The sequence below is a fragment of the Bos taurus genome, chromosome 11 (genome assembly GCF_002263795.3).
Source record: "Bos taurus isolate L1 Dominette 01449 registration number 42190680 breed Hereford chromosome 11, ARS-UCD2.0, whole genome shotgun sequence".
Lineage (NCBI taxonomy): Eukaryota > Metazoa > Chordata > Mammalia > Artiodactyla > Bovidae > Bos > Bos taurus.
The window spans coordinates 54,894,081-54,915,921 of record NC_037338.1 but is presented as its reverse complement, the minus strand read 5'-3'; the positions used below and the strand labels follow the sequence as shown (position 1 = coordinate 54,915,921).

General features: G+C 38.8%; 1 protein-coding gene across 5 annotated transcripts in view; it reads left to right on the top strand.

Annotated features, from left to right (window-relative positions):
- CTNNA2 (catenin alpha 2) overlaps positions 1 to 21,841 on the top strand; it is a 1,361,081-nt gene that overhangs the window by 1,244,254 nt on the left and 94,986 nt on the right. For all 5 annotated transcript variants that reach the window (NM_001372104.1, XM_010810060.3, XM_010810059.3 and 2 more), the window contains 3 exons: positions 2,861 to 2,953; positions 3,530 to 3,686; positions 8,483 to 8,683. In NM_001372104.1, the coding sequence (NP_001359033.1) occupies positions 2,861 to 2,953; positions 3,530 to 3,686; positions 8,483 to 8,683 (451 nt within the window). The remainder of the gene's footprint in view (positions 1 to 2,860; positions 2,954 to 3,529; positions 3,687 to 8,482; positions 8,684 to 21,841) is intronic.

Genomic DNA, 21,841 nt, shown 5'->3' with positions numbered 1-21,841 from the left:
ACCGAAAAGAATTTTACCGGAACTGGTGTTATAATAGATTGCAGTTACTACTTTAAAAAAAAAACTTTTTATTGTGGAAAATTTCAAGCATATCCAACAGTAGAGCATATATAATAAACCATCATATACTATCACCCGACTTCAACCATTATGAGCTAATAGCCAGTCTTATTTTTTCTATACCTCCACCCCTTTCCTTTACTCTAAAAAACTGTGAAACAAATCTCAAATCTATCACTTCATTAAGCTATGGACACTTTAAATAAAATAACAAGTATTGCTAGAGTATTTTAAAACACTAACTCTGTAATATCATCCAATATTTAGTCAATATTTAAATTTCTTTGTTTTACAATGTACATATATATAAATTCACCTACATATTTATGATTATGTAATGGTTTATTTGCCCTATTCAGGATCCACAGAAGTCTGACATTTTTCCACTAGTTATTACCATTAGGATTTTCACGAGTGCATCCACGTGGTTTTATTTTACATGTTTGTCCCTTGGATTTCTGTAAATTGAGAATTTATCCTAAGACTGATCATTTTTATGTTTTTGTTGTTGTTGTTGTTGTTGCTTTTGGTAAGACTGTTTCATAGGTAGTGTTATATCATTCCATCAAAAGATACATAATATATGGTTCTCTTTCCTATTTATTAATATTTTTAGGTCAATAGACATTGAATACTTGGTTTACTACCTTTATCTCATTGAGAGTGCTGGCATTTTCTTATTTTTCATCTTACAAAGATGCAAACAAATATTACCCAAGACCTGATTCTAGGAGCATTTAAATGTTTTCATGTTGTTGTCCTTATATAGAGTTATATGCCAAGTTCTAGAAATTATTCACTGCAATGCAAAAGTGTAACTTTAGGTCTCTATTACATACCAAGCAAGAATGATAAAGAGCAAACAAAAGCATCATCCAAATCATCATTTCATAAAATGAAAGGATTTTCAACAGAGGAAATGCAAAGCATTTAAAAGACAGAATTTTAAATTATATGCATATATCTTTCTGGAAAATTCATCACATCATCCTGATTTCTCATGTCATCATGGACAGGGTCACTGCATTCTGGTCTCAAACAATGGACCAGAATATGGGAGCCTTTGTTTAGCTCCATGGTGTTGGAAAGCATGTGCTAGAAGGTAATGTGAAAATTTGTCCAGCCAAATTAAAGGACTAACAACTTTAAGAGCATCTTTAACTTATTATGTATTCCAAATCACTATATACAATTTTTTAAAAGCTATTAAAAGGCTATTCTTTAATTCAGTAAACATGTATTGAGCACCGATTCTATGCCACACAGTTATTCTGGCATTTGGAATATAAAAATTCACTAGAATATAAATATAAGAAAGATTAATAAAAAAAGCAGAGTGGAGACAATATAACAAAAAGAAATTAAGAAGTTGCATTATTAATTTTTGCTCTGCCTCCAAGGAACTTCCTCATACCCTGGGGGTTTAGTATCCTGTGAATGAGTATAATAAGGCATATTTGTCTTTCTCTTTGAAAACTAAGTAACATAATGAACATTATCTGAAGAATCTAAGGTAAACTGTAAAATGTAAGAAATGATGTGATAACTTCTGGACCTTAATCTGTGGTTTCTCATAGGGTATATTCTCACTGGGATAAACTTGAAATATACCCCTAGTATCACTATTTTATCCATCTCCTTTTGCTGATAAGGAAACGGTCCTCCTAATGTGACGTGACTTAACAGAACTGGCTAATGGTTGAGCCTAGTGATCTCAGTTGTGTGCTCCTCCTCTGCTCTACAGTGATGGTTCTTTCACATTAGATGCTATATGCTTGCACAGTGCATTCGAATCCACCAGGGCGTTAAGGGTGTAATAGGGAAGTGATCTGGTTTTGAAAGGCAGAAGTGAGCAGACACAAAGGCAGGTGGCCAGGAGGCTCCCAAGGGTTCTGTCTGCTAATCACTTGCTCTACTGGCCCTCCTGCTCCCAGCCCTGGCAGCCCTTCCCTTCTCCTTTGTCCCTTCTAATCCCCACCTTCCTGTTCTCTTGACACTAGCTTCATGAGACATTCAGCGTTTTGATCATCACTTTATGTGTTGTTGACCTTGTCCAGTCAATCTGACCTTGTATTACCAATTCTAACTCCTTGAAGAAAAGGAATGACACACATTGAAACGCTTGACCTAGGAATTTGAATCCACTTTAGCTGTTTTGGCTGATATAATATGTTTAAAATACCAAATCTGAATGCCTTTATACTAGACCTGCATGTTCTAATTCCTCCATTGCCTTTTGGACTATACTAGCCCTTTTGCACACTTCTCAGACTTCCCTAGCCCCTGAAAGCATTTGAGTTGACTCCTGGTGGACTGACATCTTCCCTACAGACTGTACCAGGCAGATCCTGGGTTCTTTGGGGGTAACGGACTCTGGTTTTTAGTTTACTTTGAGTCTCAAATCAAAAGTATCGCCCACGGCATCTCTCTCACTGTTCAGAATTTAGTACTGACGTGGCCAAAATCACAGTGACCTGCACCTAATAATGAGCCTTAGGAGGTTCAAGTGAGAGTATAGATGGAGAGGAAGAGAGTTAAGAAGAGCCCAGTTAAAATGCATTATTGTGTGTACTCAAGAATCTTGAAGCAATGACTTGTTATTAACACCTTGTTCTTCTGGCAGAAATGCCTACTGGCATAAGGCTGAGTAATATTTGGTTGAACACAAAAGGGTCCCTTTATCTTCTTTATGAAAGGATTCTCCTGGATGTGGCACTCTCCAGGGAAGGTGCAAAGTCACACAGCAGCCTATTTCCCCTTTGCCCTAACATCATTTTCACTTCAATCCTCTTCAATACAGGTTGCCAATTTGGCCTGTTCCATCTCCAACAATGAGGAAGGGGTGAAATTAGTTCGGATGGCAGCCACTCAGATTGACAGCTTGTGTCCTCAGGTAAGCCTCATTCACTTTGTTTCCACAGCTGATATTTTGGATCTTGTGCACTCCAGCCTTCATGTCACTCATTCCTTGCCTTGTCCATTTTCCTCTCCCTGGAAAGTGCTACCCATCAGTCATGGACCATTTCAGGTTCTGCCTTTCTCAAAAAGAACTGCTAATTGCTCCAGTCTCTCCAAAATTACTGTAGTGATTTTTGTCTTTTCCACCCCTATTGACTTTTTCTGTCTTGAATTGTTATTTCAACACTCCATATCTATTCACTTCATCTCCCTCACAAAATTATATGCTTGTATGTGGAGAACAAGAGTTATATCTCTGCCCCATCTGTGCTAAAAAGACTTGGTTCAATATACACTTTTGGCAACCTATATCTTAAAAAGAGAAGAGCAAACAAAGACTAGTATTTGATAACCTACTCCATCTTTCATGTTTTGATTGTCCTCCCAAATACCAAGAATCCCCTTATCTGCGGAAGCTGCAAGGTCCAGGGTTTCAACATGGTCTTTGACTTGCTTGTTCCTGTTTTGATGAGTGTAATCCTCATGTCCATGGATTATTTCTAACAAATAGGTCATCAATGCTGCTCTCACATTGGCTGCCCGGCCACAGAGCAAAGTTGCTCAAGACAACATGGACGTTTTCAAGGACCAGTGGGAAAAGCAAGTTCGAGTGCTGACAGAGGCTGTGGATGACATCACCTCGGTGGATGACTTCCTTTCCGTCTCAGGTAATCACAAACAGGCCCTTACAAGATAGTGAAGGAAGAGAACAAGATGAGATGAGGAATATCTTGCAAGTGTCATGGGTCTGTGTTTCAAATGCTCTCCTTGGCCCTTTGAGCTTTCAATCATCTCTGCAACTGTGATTGTAACACCCTCTTGAAAATTTGTCTCTGCTGTGCACATTATTTCAAGACACTGAGTCAAGGGATTTGGGGGGAAGACATAACTTTCTGATTGAGATATTAGAAACCTGAAAGATTATTTAAGTAGACCTAGGCTCCTTTCTCAGAGAAGGCGATGGCACCCCACTCCAGTACTCTTGCCTGGAAAATCCCATGGATGGAGGATCCTGGTGGGCTGCAGTCCATGGGGTTGCACAGAGTCGGACACATCTGAAGCGACTTAGCAGCAGCAGCAGGCTCCTTTCTAGTTCCTGGAGTTTTTAAAATAGGATGGCCTTTGCTGCATCTAAATCACCCATCTAAAAAAGAGATTGGTTATGTTGAAAAAAAAATCAATTAGTTATTCCAATTTGCCTGTGTTAAGTACCCCCCCACTGCCCTGCCCCAGTGAATGAAGTTACATAGGTTTTTGATAAGCTGGGAAAAAAATTTTAACCACCAAATGAACCCATTAGAAAGCCCTTAGGAACTATTGAGGTTTTGAGCACTTGAGCATGAGGTTGTGGAAGGAAGTGAAAATAAACAGAACTCATCATCACTGGAAATTGTAACTTAATGCTTTGTAGATGAAGCCAGACAGAAGGATGGCAATCCACTCCAGTATTCTTGTCTGGAAAATCCCATAGGCAGGCTACAGTCCATGGGGTCACAAAGAGTCAGACATGACTGAGCAACTAACACAAGGGATGTTAGCACATTTGAATAACCATGTAGTCAATTCTGCCTTTAACAAGGCTCATCAATGCTGTTTCAAAAGTGGGTTACCAGCGGCTCATGGACCTTTTTCCAAACAGATTTGGCCTAATACACGTAGAGAAGTCTCTGTGGGAGCATAAGGAAGGAGGTCACAGAAGCCTCAACTCCCTTGTGAGGCATTAAAATAACCAAATGGCCCTTAAAAATTCAAATTAACCAGGTGTTGACACTACCCAGAGGTGTATGGAAATCGCACCTACCAACTCGTGTGCCCTGTCTTCAACCCGGACTTACTGAGGTCTGAGAGGCAGAGGCTGCAGCACAGCTCATGGGATCCAGGCTGATGCAGCCTGACTGCAACAAAAGGGAGGGGATTTCTGGGGCAGGCTTAGTGTATTTGGAAGCTTTTCTCTAGTTGTAGTCTTTCCATTCACCAAGAAACTGACAATGAATTCCCACTGGGCTTGTGTTTAAAGCTTTTCTAGGAGTAGCATAGTTGAACCTGTAGATCTGATGGATGATGGAAAAGCCAACTTTAAAATCATGGAGGGAAAGTCAAGGGAAATGGGAAAAATGAGCCAACACATGCTTGGTGCTGTCAATTAAAAAAAAAAAACAACACAACACAAGAGTGGTGAATTAAGTTTTATTTGGGTGATATGAGGGCTGCAGCCCAGGAGATAGCACCTCAGATAGTTCTAGAGAAACTGTTCCAAACAGGCGGGGGCGAAGGATGATAAAAATGTGAGTTTGGTAAAGGGGGAGTACATGCAAGTAAGCACATATTTAAAAGTTTCTGCTGGTCTCATGAAGCTTCTGCTAGTCACGAGAAACAATTGTCACCGTGAAGGAATTTAGTGCTTTTCTAGATATGAGGAGATATAAGAATTGAGCTCATAAAATCAGCTCCTGAGACTATCTGACTATCTGAGGACCTGTGCTGCTAGTTTCCCCTGAGAACAGAGTGTCTCATTTCTGCTCTCCTCCCTGAACTCCTTGAGGGGTGTTGAAGGTCAGTAGCTGCAGCAGCACATGATTCAATTCTTGTAGAGTAAATGACAAGCACCCATGGCAAGTGCCAATTTGTAGTTGACAGTATCTGTTATATGTCTGATTTTCTGCTATTTGCTTTCATTCTCACCAAAATTTTATGTCAGGTATCACTATTCTGAATCTTCTTTGAGAAAAGTAAGTCACTAACAGGCAGGTAACTTGGCAGAGGTGGAATTATAATTCAGATTATCCTCTTTCCAGAATCTATATAGTTCTTAGTAAGTCCGGATAAAAGGGTATTTCTCCAGCTTTCACTGCAGTTCCTTTCCCCCACCTCCAATCCTCTCCTCTCTTCTGCCCTGTAGTACCATGGGTCCACTCTCTCTTCCCTTTTAGAAACCTGACTTGTTCTTCATTCCCAAGGTGCTTTACTTTTGATGACTTGTCAAAGCAGCTATTCATTTAAACATACCTGTGTCCAGAGATTGTCTGATAAAGAACTCAATGCGTTGCCGTTTGTGAAATTTTTTGCTTCCCTGATACATGAATCCTAACAACGCAGAAGATATCCAAGAAGTGCATCTCTCAGAAGATGCTTAGAAATTGTTCGGCTAGGCATGTTGGGGATCCGAATGGTGGGGAACAAAAGACTGGACACCAAGACTGAGATAGTTCTGCTTTCTAGTCAGTCTTTGCCAGGATGGGTATAAGGGTCCCCAGAAGGGGAGAGGGGGACTCTCAAACCAGCCTCAGGTCTCACACAGCAATCCTAACAGCCCCTAGAAATCTTACTCTGCTACCCTGCCTATTTACAAATGAATGAAAATATCTATACACTACCTTTCTCAAAGAGGAGTCATTTCAGAACTTAAAACTTTCCCAACTTATCCTTTTCTTTAAATGCATGTACAGAAATTTCTGAGGGTAGAAAAAAGCAAAGCAAGGAGTCTTATCTCAGGCTGTTTCAATAATGCAAGCTTTTCTTAATTTTCTTCCACCGGGCCTGCCTCTCTGCCACCTTTCTCCCTGCCATTCCTTTGTGCATCTCATTATTACCAGCAACATGAAAAGGCTTTGGCTTCTGCTGATAACACTGTACAGTCCAACCGCAGTGGTACAAGTGCCGTGGCATGCTATGACAGGAAAATGAACAGGCGCTGTCAGGAAGCCGGCCTTGGCAGGACCCGCTGGAGCGTGCCTTTGGACTTGACAATCGGAGGCAGCAGGCACCTTTCCACAGATGGGCTTGACAAATAATGACACAGCCCACTCTGTCCTGCTGGTAGACTGTGGATGCAGCCCAATAGTTGGGAAAACTACTTCTCATCTCCTCTGTAAGCTGGAGCCAAAACATTTGCATCAGTAAATTGCAGGTTTGGCCCAGGAGATATTTTGAAATGGCATTAATGACATTTTATGTATCAGTTTCTTCTTAAGGGAATATCTATTCTGGCAGGAAACTCTATTTTGGAGGCAAGAATAAAAAAGTTTTTTGTTTTTAAGGGATAGTTTTGTTTTTCTTTCTTTTTTTCATGCTACCTGAGTACTTAATTTGTCCATATGAAAAGCAACAAGTTTGGGGAGCAATGATGCTAGCTATTAACATTACAGAAGCAAAACCAATTTTCTGATGTGGTCTGGGCTCATAAAAAAGCGAAACGACTGTGTTAGAGCACTTAAACTTTTTCCACTGGGCAAAAACTACCATTTTTAATAGTGTCTTAAAATGAGCGTCTTGGCTTTAATCATGTGACAGTTTAATTCTTGAGTTTGGCTCACAAAGTAACAGGCATCTAAGATCTGAAAAAGCTATTAACTCAATCCCATGATGTCTATAAGTTTTGTTTTGTTTGCCTCTTCCTCTTTCATTTACTTTTTTTTAGCTCCAGGGTCTTGAGTTTGTTCCCTTAAAATATTCACAGACTGAACTTTGCTTATGATTTTGGAAACTGTAGTTTTAGAGCTAATAATAATGAAGTAGTTTGGTCGTCAGTGATTTAACATGATTACATCTTTTCTGAAAGAATAAGGCTGCAAAAATTTAAGGAAGTATCACAAATTATGTTGCCGGCAAATCTTTTATGATTTTAAAAACTATGCTTCACATTCAGGCGTAATATCCAAAGTACCTAAGGTGTTCACCCCAACAATGTAACCCTCTCTGAAATGCACATGCTTTCTATTATTACTTTTCCTTCTATGCTATTTTCTAGTTGGAACATCATCCCTCTATCTCCTTACTTAATGAATTCTTTCTCTTGAAAATACCTTAGAGTACAAATATATAATTGTCTCCTTGCAAAGGATATATTTATTCAGTATTTCTTCTTCTCTTTTGGAATGTTTGTTATGTATTTATTTTTGTCCAAGCTGGGTCTTCACTGCTCCTCGGGCATTTCTCTAGTTGTGGTGAGGGAGGATTACTCTTTAGTTGTGGTGTGTGAACTTCTCGTTACAGTATCTTCCCTTGTTGTAGAGCACAGACTCTTAGGGTGCACAGGCTTCAGTAGTTGTGGCACTTGGGCTTACTTGCCCCACAGCATGTAGGATTTTCCTGGATCAGGAGTCAAACCCGTACCTCCTGCATTGGCAGGCAGATTCTTTACCACTGAGCCACAAGGGAAGCCTTCTGATTGGTTTTCAAATGTGTCAGTGATATAAAGGGCTTCTCTGATACCTTAGTTGGTATAGAATACTCCTGCAATGCAGGACAGCAGGGCTAGCTAGATTCCTAGATCAGGAAGATACCCTGGGAAAAAAAAAAAAAAAAAGGCAACTCATTCCAGTATTTTTGCCTGGGAAATCCCATGGACAGTAGAGCCTGGCAGGCTATAGTCCATGGAGTTGTAACAGTCAGACACAACTTCATGACTAAACCACCACCACCAGTGATATAAAATCATATAAATGTGGATATGTCCTCTTCACAGAAAACCATATCTTGGAGGATGTGAACAAATGTGTGATCGCCCTTCAAGAGGGGGATGTGGACACTCTGGACCGGACCGCAGGGGCCATCAGGGGCCGGGCTGCTCGAGTTATACACATCATCAATGCTGAGATGGAGAACTATGAAGCTGGTGTTTATACTGAGAAGGTGCTGGAAGCTACAAAACTGCTATCTGAGACAGGTAACCATGGATATTAGATTCGACCAAAATGTCAGCCCCATGATGAATTTCCATACCTGAATAAATCTGTTTCATTGTTTCCTGTAGGTCTTTATGCTTCTAAATCACACATGATCATAAAATTGGTGCTCTTTATTTCTTGAGTTTGAATTGGAATACTTTAGCAGAATCACAATTTATTGTTTTTGCAGTATGTACTACTCTACAGTTTTTGTGTATAATCATTTGATTCTCACAAGGACCTTATGAAGTAGGCAGATTTTTTTTTATCTCCCATTATGAATGTGAAAGTGGAATTTTGAATGAGATAAGAGACTGGAAAAAGGTCACAAGTCTAGAGAATCGTGAGTATGTGATTGGAACTTGGAATTTTGAACTTGAAAAGCATTTCTCTGTCTGTTTCTTGAGAACATAGGACTATGAGAAAGGACCACGCACAACCAGGGAAAGCATAAAGGCTTTCAGTAGTACATGGATATGAAGTGATCACAGGAGGTAATGGTTATTGAAAAGGGGCTAGACTTTCAGTATATGCCCAACTCCACTGGTGAAAGTCTGCGTATCCTCTTTCAGGGGTGCATGGCTGCCTTCTGGGAAATCGTGGTCTTGATGAGACACAGTTACTTGTGACAGGGAGCCTGTCATAGCTCTCTAGTGCACTGAGATGAGAAAAAGACTTGTTTCCACTGAGTTAACACAACAGCCCATAACTTTGGATAGTTATGTCAATGACTGACCTATTTTTAGTAGTTTTTGCTCTTAACTGATGTCTCTTGGCTTCAGACCCTTTCTAAAGTCCCTCTTGTCTTGTGTATTGATATGTACGTGTCTTAGTTGCTCAGTTGTGTCCGGCTCTTTGTGATCCCATGGACTGTAGCCTGCCAGCTCCTCTGTCCATGGAATTCTCCAGGCAAGAATATTGGAGTGGAGTGCCATTCCCTTCTCCAAGGGATCCCGACCCAGGGATCAAATCCAGTCTCCTGAACTGCAGGCAGATTCTTTACTGTCTGAGCCAGCAAGGAAGTCCATTAACATATGAGAGAATGAAAGTAGAAAGTCCAGGGAAGGAGAGAAGATGAATAGAATTTAACTCTATATGTTGGCTGGAGTTATGAATGGGTAACAAATCGAGTTCTATGTATACATAGAAGGAACTCACTTCAGCTTCAGTGGGAATTGTCTCTGGTCTGTACATGGATTTTGGAGCCCGCTAGGCTTTTACAAACAGATGTATCTCTGAAAAGTCAGATATAACAGTGTTCTAAGTTCTACATGATAAGACATGTTAGTAGAAATATGTTTCCTTCTACAGGGACAGGATATGTACAAAGACTTCTGTAGCTATTTGCTAGTCTAGAATAGCAAGGAGAAACAATAGGTAAACAGACGTTGGTTGCTCACTCTGAAATATATGGAGAAAGGGAATAGGGTCATATCACAAATCACCCATATCTAGGGATCGTTGCTCTTGAGAAGCCTGACAGACTTAGAATTAGAAATAATAATGACAATAATATGATATATCTACATTTTAATTAGGGGCTTCCCTGATGACTTGAATTGTAGAGAATTTGCCTGCAATGTGGAAGACCTGGGTTTGATCCCTGAATCAGGAAGATCCCCTGGAGAAAGGAATGGCACAGTAGAGTGGACCGGTATTCTTGCCTGGAGAGTTTCATGGACAGACGAGCCTGGCAGGCTACAGTCCATGGGGTCGCAAAGAGTCGAACACAACTGAGCCACTAACACTTTCACATTTTAACTGGTGCTTCCCTGATGGCTCAGCGGGCAAATATCTGCCTGCAATGCAGAGACACAGGAGACATGGGTTCAGTCTCTGGGTCGGGAAGATCCCCTGGAGGAGGAAAAGGTAACCCACTCCAGTACTCTTGCCTGAAAAAAATCCCTGGTGGGCTACAATCCAAAGAGTTGGAAAGAGTCAAGTCAGACACAATTGAGCGACTAAGCATCCCCCCCGCCAGCCCCCCACACAGTTTAATTAACTGAAATTCAGCACTATTTTATTTCAAATAGATTTGCCCTTTGAATTCACTAGAGCAACACAGTGCAAGTCATACAGTGTTTCTTTACTCATTTAAAAGAATTAGAAACAGGTATTTTGGGGCTTTCCTGATGGTCCAGTGATTTAGACTTCCACTTTTCAATGCAGGGGATGAGGATTCAATCCCTGATTGGGAAGCTAAGATCCTACATGCCCCGGGGCCAAAAAACTGAAACATAAAACAGAAGCAATATTGTGACAAATTTAATAAAGATATAAAGACTTTTATAATGGTCCCCTTCAAAAAAATCTTAAAAAAAAAACAAACAATTATTTTATTTCTCCAGTATATGCTGTTTTTTGTTTTTTTTTTCCACCCCCACCATTTACCCTTAAAGGGACCCTCTCACAGTTCTGCAGTTCTCAGTTCCTGACCCATTACTTCCATTATGTTATGAAGTCTCAGCTTCATGGGGTATATCTGATACATAGCAGCATTTCCTCCAATCTAACACTGAGTGAAGAGTATCCAAGAAGGGTGGAGGACATGGAGACAGAATTCTCAGCTCACAACTGTTTGGAATGATGATTGTAGCAGATGATACCCAGAGCCAGTTTACATGTGACTTTGTGCATACAAAAACTTCAAACGTTGTTTAAGAAACATTCTGGAACTTTTTCTTATTGCATCTTGGAGTGCTTTAATGAACAGTAGGAAGTGGTACCCATGGGGTCAAAATCTACATAAAGGCAAGGACAGTGTGCTTAGTTGAGTGAAATATTTTAACATAATTTTCACCCAAAGTCTTAAAATGTAAATAATATTCTGGTTGAATTTTTTTTCCCCCCACTGGAAAAAAAAATCAATGAAATAGAGCAATCTACCCTGGATTATTGTTGCTAATCAAGATTTTGCTCTTATTTGTTAATTTTCAGATCTTTAAAAATTATCATCTCAGCCCTTCTTTTGCAGTGATTGAATACTCTGAGCACTTAACTAAAGGCACCTCCCTGCTTCTGATTTCCCCATCCAAGTCTTAATTGAAAAGAAAAGAAGAGCAAGGCATTTAAATTCTTTCTGTTTTTCATCCTCTATTGAAGATCACTAGGAAAGCAGCCAGGTAGAAGAGACTGAAATAGACAGATTATAAATAACTAGCAGAAAATATACATGTCAAGAAAAAGTAGATATTAGTGGGCTAAGAACTAGAAAATACAAGGTATATAAATTATTTTCCTTCTATCCTCAATGGTTCTTTTCTTTCCTAAATAAGAACAATATTGTTTTTTTATGGGTAACTAGAGAGGTTGTCAAAGAAATGAAAGCAAAAATTTAGCTGTTAATAGGACAATTGACATATACACCGATTCCTCATGGAGGAAGAATGCCTCTGTTTGTCATTGCTATGGCGAAGCCCACTGGCTATCTCATGTGGAATATGAGGTTTAAAAATGTATAATATAATGGTGACTTAGGCTTCGCTGGTGGTTCAGTGCTAAAGAATCCTACCAATGCAGGATATGTGGGTTTGATTCCTCGGTTGGGAAGATCCCCTGAAGAAGCAAATGGCAACCCACTCAAGTATTCTTGCCTGAGAAATCCCATGAACAGAGGAGCCCTGGCATGCTATATATAGTTCATGGGGGCCACAAAAGAGTCAAATATGACTTAGCATACAACAGTATGGTGACTTAATACCTAGAATTTCTCCATGAGAAATGATTAAATATACAAGCTATAAAAAACTTTAGCTGTTAATTCACTGTTTGCTAATTAGAATTATTGGAGAATGTACTAAAGACATGGAATTTGAGGAAGAACATAAGGTCAGTTCTATAATTATGGTTATACAGAGTTTTGTTGGTTATATAGATCGTATAAAATGGATTAGTCCCCTTGTCTGTGTCTGGCTATGCTTAGGAGACCCACACCCTCAAAATAAAAGCTCCAACACTGGCACTATTGGTAATGAACCTGCCTGCAGAAGATGTAAGGGACACAGATTAGATCCATGGGTCAGAAAGATCCCCTGGAGGAGGGCATGGCAACCCACTCCAGCATTCTTGCCTGGAAGTTGCTTCAATGGTATTTGACTCTCTGCAGCCCTATGTACTGTAGCCTACCATGTTCCTCTGTCCATGAGATTCTCCAGGCAAGAGTACTGGAGTAGGTTGCTATGCCCTCCTCTAGAAATCTTCCCAACCCAGGGATAGAACTCGCATCGCTTATGTCTCTTGCATTGGCCGGGTGGTGGTGGGGCGTTCTTCATCACTCATGTCACGTGGGAAGCCTCCCAAACTCCTGTTCAGATCACTAATGCCCAAATTTCTACCTATGGGCTAATGTTTTTCTCCTTATTTTTTTTTCCCCTAAATCTTGTGCAGTAACTTTTTTTATACAAGTTTATCAAACTTTGTCCTGAGAGTACATTTTATTTTGGGGAGAGAACACAGGGCAGTGGGCAAGGAGTGGAAGGTGCCAAGAAAAGGGGGAAAAAGGAAGAATCCAGGACATGGAAGACAGATCACTATGTTTTCTCTTGCCTTGTCACAACCAACCAGGTTCTGCTCAGTTTTATTTCTGAGTTGTTAGATTGAAGACTCTAAGGCAGATGTTCTCAGCCTCTGTATTTTTGACATTTGAGGCTTGGTAGTTCTTTCTTGGGGTGGAGGGAGCTATCCTGTGGATTAAAGATGCTTGGCATTCCTGGCCTCACCACACTAGATGCTTGTAGAACCTCTTCCTTTCCCACTTCAAATTGTGACAAAGGTGGCTCTAGACATTGCTAGATGTTCTTGGGGTGGACAAAATAATCCTCATTTAAGATAACTGCCACAAGAGAAAGAAATATTCCAAAATAAGAGCTAGTTTAAATAAGGCAAAATGGAGCCTCTGTATAATGGCCATAGGGTATGGCGACAAGACTGGAGTGAGAGCCTGTTACAAAGAATGAAAAAAACGGCAGGATGTTCAAAGAGGTTTGACTAGACCAGACTTGGATGCTAATGGGATTTGCAAATACAGGCCAATCTCTGTTTTAACATGTAAATGATGCATGTGTGGGGCTCTGTAGAGACCAACTTTACCAACTGACTACCTTCACTAAGTGGCTAAAAATTGAGAAAGTTCCTAAGAGTGACGAGACAGTTTGTATTTTATTTTCGATAAATTACTTAGTAAAGAGTAAAATTTTTTTGAAGTGTACGTTTTGTTTTGATATGAAATCTGAGTTACTTTTGAAAACACAATTTTGTGGATAATTAGTATGTTAAAATTTTAGGATGACATTGTATAAAAATTTGCCTATTTATTTTTTATAAATCTAATGTAAGCTGATGAAAGCACCATAAGCCTGATGTACATCAGACCCACTAAATACTTACATATTTAATTGCCTCTTTAGTAAAAACTGAATTATAACAAATTGCCAATAGCTTGGTAGTGAGTGCACACCCAATGAGATCCATCTTTAGAGATCTTGTTTGCAAAGTCAGGTGGCTGTGGAAAGTGGAAAAGGGTGTACATTCAAAAATGTTATGCTTAGATATACAGAGAGAAGCTTGTTCTTCACTGAACAGATTACGTTGAAATGCCATTTTTGTAAATTTGATGGCTGATGCAAATTTGTAGCAATGTCTACACCATCAGGTTGAGAGATCTTTGGAACCATGCCATCAGTTCCTTCTTCAGAAGGGACCAAAAAAAAAGATATTAAAAAATAAAGTCTCTTTAATGAGGATTCTATTATTAATCACTTCGTATATGAAGATTAAAATTCCATTATTTTGGAGAACACGTGGACCAAACAGATGGTGTGATTTTTTTTTTAATCAAGACTTTTTAAAGAGCAGTTAAATGTTCACAAAAATATTGAGGGGAAGGTATCAAGATTTTCCATATTCCCTTCCTTCTGCACATGGAGTGTGTCTCCCATTATCAACATCCCCTACCAGAGTGGTACATATTTTACCCTTGATGAACCTTCATTGAAATATTATAATCACCCAAAGTCCACAGTTTACATTTTGGCTCATTCTTGGTGTTCTATATTTTGTGGTATTTGGACTAATGCATAATGGCATACATCCATCATGATGGTATCATGCAGTGTGTTCTTCACTGCCCTAAAAATTCATTGTACTCTATTAATCCCTCTCCCCCTCTCAATCCCCTGACAAACACTTGTCTTTTTACTTTTTCCATAGTTTTGTAATTTCTAGAATGTCATATATTTGGGATCATATAGTTTGTAGCCTTTTCAGATTGACTTTTCTGACTTAGTAGAGATGGTATAATTTTTACTTTCTTACTTCTGTTAAGTAAAGTTTTCCTAAGAGAAGTTTTTTATATCATTTCTATATATTTTGCTCAGAAAATGTAAGAGGAACAAATAGAAAGTACCCAAACTGGATATGATAATGAGGGATACCATTGTGTTAGTACCATGTAGATAATGAAATCCAGGTAAGAAGTCAGAAGAACTCCATTCCTTGACTTCTACCAACTAAATGTGACCTTACATAAATTAGTTAATGCCCCTGAGCCTCAGCTTGATGTTTTGTCACCGAAGTATGACAATAGTCAATATTGTTATTTTGTTTATATGTGTTTCACTGTTTGCTTGCTTCCTGATGACTGAACTCAACATGGACAATCACTGCCCATGAATCCTCTGTATCAACCCTCTGCTCTATCTGGACAGGTGCATTCATTTTTCTCCAAGCAAAACACATCCATGCTGTTCCCACTTGCTTCTCTGCGTCTTCACCATTTTTTCCTCCTCCTCTACATCTGTGTATTGAAATTGTACTTATGAGCTGACTCAAGTTTCAGTTGGAGGCAATAAGGATCTATTTCTGAGTCTGATGACATTTAATATGTCTTCTTCAGTGTCAGTGGTCCACAGATAGATTGTCAGTTCTTAGAGGCAGATGTTCTTGTATGTGCGTAGGGCCTAAACTTGTATCATCACACCATTAGATCCCCTGGAGAAGGGAATGGCTACCCACTCCAGTATTCTTGCCTGGAGAATTCCACGGACAGAGGAGTCTGGCAGGCTCACAAAAGAGTAGACACAATTGAGGGACTAACACTTTCACTTTTTTCAGCTTTAATATGTATGTATTGATTAACTGAATACAAAAAATAGGATATGTTTTTGTTTTTGTTTTTGTTTTTTCAGTAGAGAGTATGTCCACTAGCAGCCTAGGGCTTACAACTCAAGATTCCAGGATTAAGAGAAGCACTTCCTTTCACCTGCTTTTCTACATATCAAAGGAGAATAATCTTGGCCAATGGGGGGTATGCTTATTTCACTTGATCTGATTTCCTTTCTTTTATTGTTCCACTCTCAGAAATTAATATAATGAATGTACAGAGAAGTAGAAGAATATGTTGTGTGCTAAGTTACTTCATTCATGTCCAACTCTTTGTGACCCTATGAACTGTACTCCGCTATGCTCCTTTGTCCATGGGATTCTCCAGGCAAGAATACTGGAGTGGGTTGCCATGCTCTCCTCCAGTGGAAAAATATAGTAGACCCAAAATGCTTTATGAACCAATTCAATGTAATTAAGATTTATACAATTTTCATACAAAAGTAGGACACAAATTCTATTCAAGTTCCCATAGACTATAAACTAGGAGACACTGGAACATATCAGGAGACATAGACCAGGTGCAGAAATTTCATCATCTAAAGGTACAGATCATACAGAGTCTGTTCTCTTATTATTGTGGAATTATGGTAGAAATCAATATCAAAAGATATTTGAAAATAACACACATATTTTAGAGTGCAGTGTAACATTTACCAAGAGACATCTTTGACTTAGCTATTAAAAATCTCAATAAAGATAAAAGACTGAAAAAACACAGAGGATGATTAAAGAGAAGAAAGCATTTAAATGAGAAATTAATACTAAAATGAGAAATTAGTATCAAAGATACTTAAAAGAAATCCATGTATTTGGAAATTAAATGCCCACTTTTAAATGAGGGATATATCTAAGAAGCCATAACAAAGAAAATTAGAAAATATTTGTAATAGAATAAAAATGAAAAGAAAATTTACCAGAATTTGTTGCATGCAGCTGAAGCTGCTCAATGCAATTAAATACAATGTGTAGTCTTAAATAAGGTATGAAAGCAAATAATGAACACGAGCATAAAATTTTGTGTGATCTGAGCAAAATTTTTACTTTAATAATACTGTGTCACATGTTAATTTTCTGTTTTTATTTTTTTACAATATAATATTTCTCTATATTCTCAGAATTGGATTAGAATTTTCAAGCTTCATTCAACAATTTTTTAAATCACTAAGATAATAAGCTTTCTAGACTTTTAGCAATAATACTAGATGCCAAAATACATGAAACTATATCAAAATTTTGTTTGCATATAAATTAGAAATCTAGCATTCTGTTCATACTAGGTTAAACAAGTAGAATTAAAATATCATAAGTTTTTAGATGGACAAAAATTCCTAAGTTTTCTAAAATAGTATACATTCTCATATGAAAGCTTTTCTATTATGGTTAGTAAAGACTTGAGAAAGAACATAAAAAAAGGAGATAGAGAAATTGGAAAACATAAACTAAATGAAATGGGAGCACTGAATATGAAGTAGAAAAAGTGAAACAAGCTAGATAAAAGTAAAAGTCTATCGTATTCACTTGATCTGATTTCTGTTGCTAGTGGCATCAAGTGTTATGATTTGACATGTCAAAGTGACCTGCCTATCCCTATGGCCAGAGGACAGAGGGTATGGACAGAAGTAAGATCAATATCAGAAGAAGGTGGCAGGACCAGATTATTGGAAAGACAAAAATATTAGATATTAGACCTGGAAAGCCTATTACAGTCTTTACTTCTCTGTAACTGACTTTGAAATTAGATTATGAAAGTAATGAATTTCAACAGAAGCTATAATGACTGAGATTGTTCAGCCTCAACTTCCTAATATATTTTAAATGCATTTTAATATAACTCTAACTATTGGTGTAAAGCATTTTATTTCTCCCTGAAAGGTCAAAATCATTACAATATGGAGGAAATGTCTTACTTAGTGGTGGTTGTGGTGTTCATGGAGGTAGGAAGTCAGAAGTGTAGGAGGAGTGAGAGGGAAATTTCATTCATGTAATAGCCCTTAAACAGGCAACATGTAGTTGTCTCAAACCCTCGACTGAAACCTACATACTTGAAGTATTGTACAGACCTGGCTGATGGTGTTTAATATCTGTATTTATTTGTTTTATCTTGAACGCAAATGTAAGGTTTCTTGCTCAAAGAATAAATTTCTTTCTTAGTAACAGTAACCTTGCCAGAACCTTCCCTGTGCTTCATTCTACTTTTCAAGGCAGTGTGATGAGGGCAGATAAATTCCGCCTACATGAAGAAGGTCCATACTACAGGAAAAGAACCACAAAATTATAAATCTGGGAGCTTATATAGGAATTGTTCAGCTGCCTCCCTCCCTGTCCTGAGGAGGAGAGAAAAACCTTCACTCTTTAATGTTAATAAACTCCCTTCAGGAAAGACTCCCCAGGTTGTTACAACTCTTTGGAATACAAATGAAGGGCTCCTGTGGCTTCATTCCCTTTTGAAATGTAAACGCATATCTCTGGGGAGAAAGTGAAAGTGAAGTCACAGTATGTCCAACTTTTTGCGACCCCATGGACTGTAGCCTACCAGGTTCCTCTGTCCATGGGATTTTCCAGGCAAGAGTATTGGAGTGGGTTGCCATTTTCTTCAGAGGATCTTCCCTATCCAGAGATCGAACCTGTGTCTCCCGCATTGTAGGCAGACACATTACCGTCTGAGCCACCAGGGAAGTCCCTCTATTAGAGAGTGCGTATTTCTTATGACATATCGGTTGTCTGGAGACTCTGCTTTCAAAAATACCTATAATAGTTTAAACATAGTCCCTTGTTTCTTTGTTTTAGCTTTACTGAGGTATAATTGATATGCCAAAAAATTAAAACCTGTAAATCTCCCCCCAGGTTATTTTACCATTTTAAGACTTCTATTGAATTATCCCTTGAAGCAGGGTACCAGTCATTTTTGCTCAGAAAGTTCTGTCCATGCAATGCAGAAATATGAAAATATCTTCTCTAGGCTGACTTGTTTGTACTGACTTGAATTAGACATGACCAGCTCTCTCAGGGAGAGGGACTCTAGGTGGTTCTGACTCTAGAACCATCTGAGACAAATACAACTTGAGAAAGGAAGAGAAACAATTTTAGCCTGATAATAAATTTCCAGCATGGAAGTGGAGATGGCATAGGGTGGATATAGGATGACTCACAATTACACACTTAAGGAACAACACAATGAAATAAACAGCCCTTTTCTAGTGTCCAATTTTCAAAGTAAAACTAAAAAGGAAGACATGAATTTCCAGTTCTTACTGAGTTACATCATATTCTCAGAATCCTAGGGACTGCAAAGGACATGACAGTTCTTTGTCATTTCAAGGATATCATGGATATCCATGGTAGCGGTAGTGGAGTGTCAGAAGGGCCAGTGCTGGTGTCCACAGGAAGTGGTGGCCAAGAGGCATTAGTTGTTCACAAGTGAGGCAATAATAGATTTCTTTCAGCCAGAATCCCTACCACACCAGGGATAAGGATTTGAATCAAAGAAATGAGGAATGTGTCATCAATCAATAATAGGGGTGCATCATTAAGATATTCCAGAAATATAATAATCTGATTAGGAAAAATAAGAAACTATACTTAAAACTGGGATAACAGATGGATGTAAGAACCAGAAAAATTCTATATATCCTGGTGAAAGTGAAAGTGACCCCACGGATTGTATCCCACCAACCTCCTCAGTCCATGGAATTCTCTAGGCAAGAATTCTGGAGTAGGTAGCCATTCCCTTCTCCAGGGATCTTCCCTGATCCAGGGATCAAACCTGGGTCTCCTGCATCACAGCAGATTCTATATCACCTGAACCACCTAGGTCTCCCATATTCTGATCAAAGTGATCCCAAAATGACCTCCTTACCTGGTTTGACTTTCTATATTTTGCCAGTTTTCTAACACTAGCTGGTTTCTTCTTAAAGAGGGAGTGAAGTCTTCTGTAACCATACCAGCCAATCCCACTCCTCTGTGCCCCATTACTCACTGTCACTCATTAGGCCCCTACTGTATACTGCCCTGTGTTGCAAACTCTGTCCATTTCTCTGTCTTAAGGTGTCTCTCTGTTTTCTGAGTCTCTATCTGTGTGTGTGTGTTGCTTCCTAATTTAATTTTAACCCCTTGAGATCTGAGACTACCTCTTCATTTCCTTTAACCTTGATGAGAATCGAGGCTCAAAAATGTTTATTCATATAAACAAAAAACATAACTGACATAGTATAATACCTTATTTTAGGGGTTGTACCTTTTCTAAAAATTACACACTTAATGATCAAGATCAGAATCAATAAATTCTTAGCATTTATCTTATGTCCTCTTAAATTTTAAAGCCTCACAGGTGCCAAAATTAACTATTTATCAATCTTGGTTTCCACAAACACTGTAGCTAAATAAGGCATCATGTTCAATTTTTTATTCATTCCTTAAGCTTCAGAATTAAATATGCTATCCTTTTAACTTATAAAGCATTTGTGATTATTTTTGAAATGCTTATTATAAAATGTAAGAATTTTCCAAGCAAGCATTTTCTTTCCCTGGGGAAAGGAATTTGTGTCTAGACAAAAGCAGATGCATGCTGACTGATTCTCTTAGGGTAGTTATCGTGGATGGAATTTAGAAGAATTTTTTTCCTTCTTCTAAGCAGTCCTTTTTCATCTTTCATCAAACAATTCAGCTCATGGGTTATGTATGGCCTTCTGGAACTTGAATTTGATTTTGATGTTTGAAATGTACATTATAATTTTCCAAACATGAGTTTATGAAAATGGCAGCTTTTAGGAACTCCCACAGAGGGAACAGATGACTGATTCTGACGAAAGAAAGTCTAGGAATATACATGGTATGAAAGAATTTGGACTAACCAGGAGGATGCTGATGTTTTTCTGGAGAGGTAGAAACAGATGACAAATAGTCACCAGGGAATAGGGGACAGATTAAACTGGACTTCTTTTGTCCTCGCTCCCAGAGCTCATCATTTCCCACCTTGACTTAGTTCAGTTCAGTCACTCAGTCCTGTCTGACTCTTTGTGACCCCATGGACTGCAATTAGCCAGGCTTCCCTGTCCATCACCAACTCCCAGAGCTTGCTCAAACTCATGCTCATTGAGTCGGTGATGCAATCAAACCACCTCATCCTCTGTCATCCCCTTCTTCCCCTGCCTTCAATCTTTCTCAGCATCAGGGTCTTTTCCAGGGAGTCAGTTCTTCACATCAAGTGGCCAAAGTGTTGGAGCTTCAGCTTCAGCATCAGTCCTTCCAATGAATATTCAGGACTGATTTCCTTTATGGTGGACTGGTTGGATCTCCTTGCAGTCTAATGGACTCTCAAGAGTCTTCTCCAACACCACAATTCAAAAGCATCAATTCTTCAGTGCTCAGCTTTCTTTATAGTCCAACTCTCACATCCATACATGACTACTAGAAAAACCATAGCTTTAACTAGATGGACCTTTGTTGGCAAAGTAATGTCTCTGGCTTTTAATATGCTGTCTAGGTTGGTTATAGCTTTTCTTCCAAGGAGCAAGTGTCTTTTAATTTCATGGCTGCAGTCAGTATCTGTAGTGATTTTGAAGCCCAAGAAAAGAAAGTCTGTCACTGTTTCCATTGTTTTCCCATCTATTTGCCACGAAGTGATGGGACCAGATACCATGATCTTCATTTTTTGAATGTTGAGTTTTATTTTTATTTTTTTTAATTTTATTTTATTTTTAAACTTTACATAATTGTATTAGTTTTGCCAAATATCAAAATGAATCCGCCACAGGTATACATGTGTTCCCCATCCTGAACCCTCCTCCTTCCTCCCTCCCCATACCATCCCTCTGGGTCGTCCCAGTGCACTAGCCCCAAGCATCCAGTATCGTGCATCGAACCTGGACTGGCAACTCGTTTCATACATGATATTTTACATGTTTCAATGCCATTCTCCCAAATCTTCCCACCCTCTCCCTCTCCCACAGAGTCCATAAGACTGTTCTATACATCAGTGTCTCTTTTGCTGTCTTGTA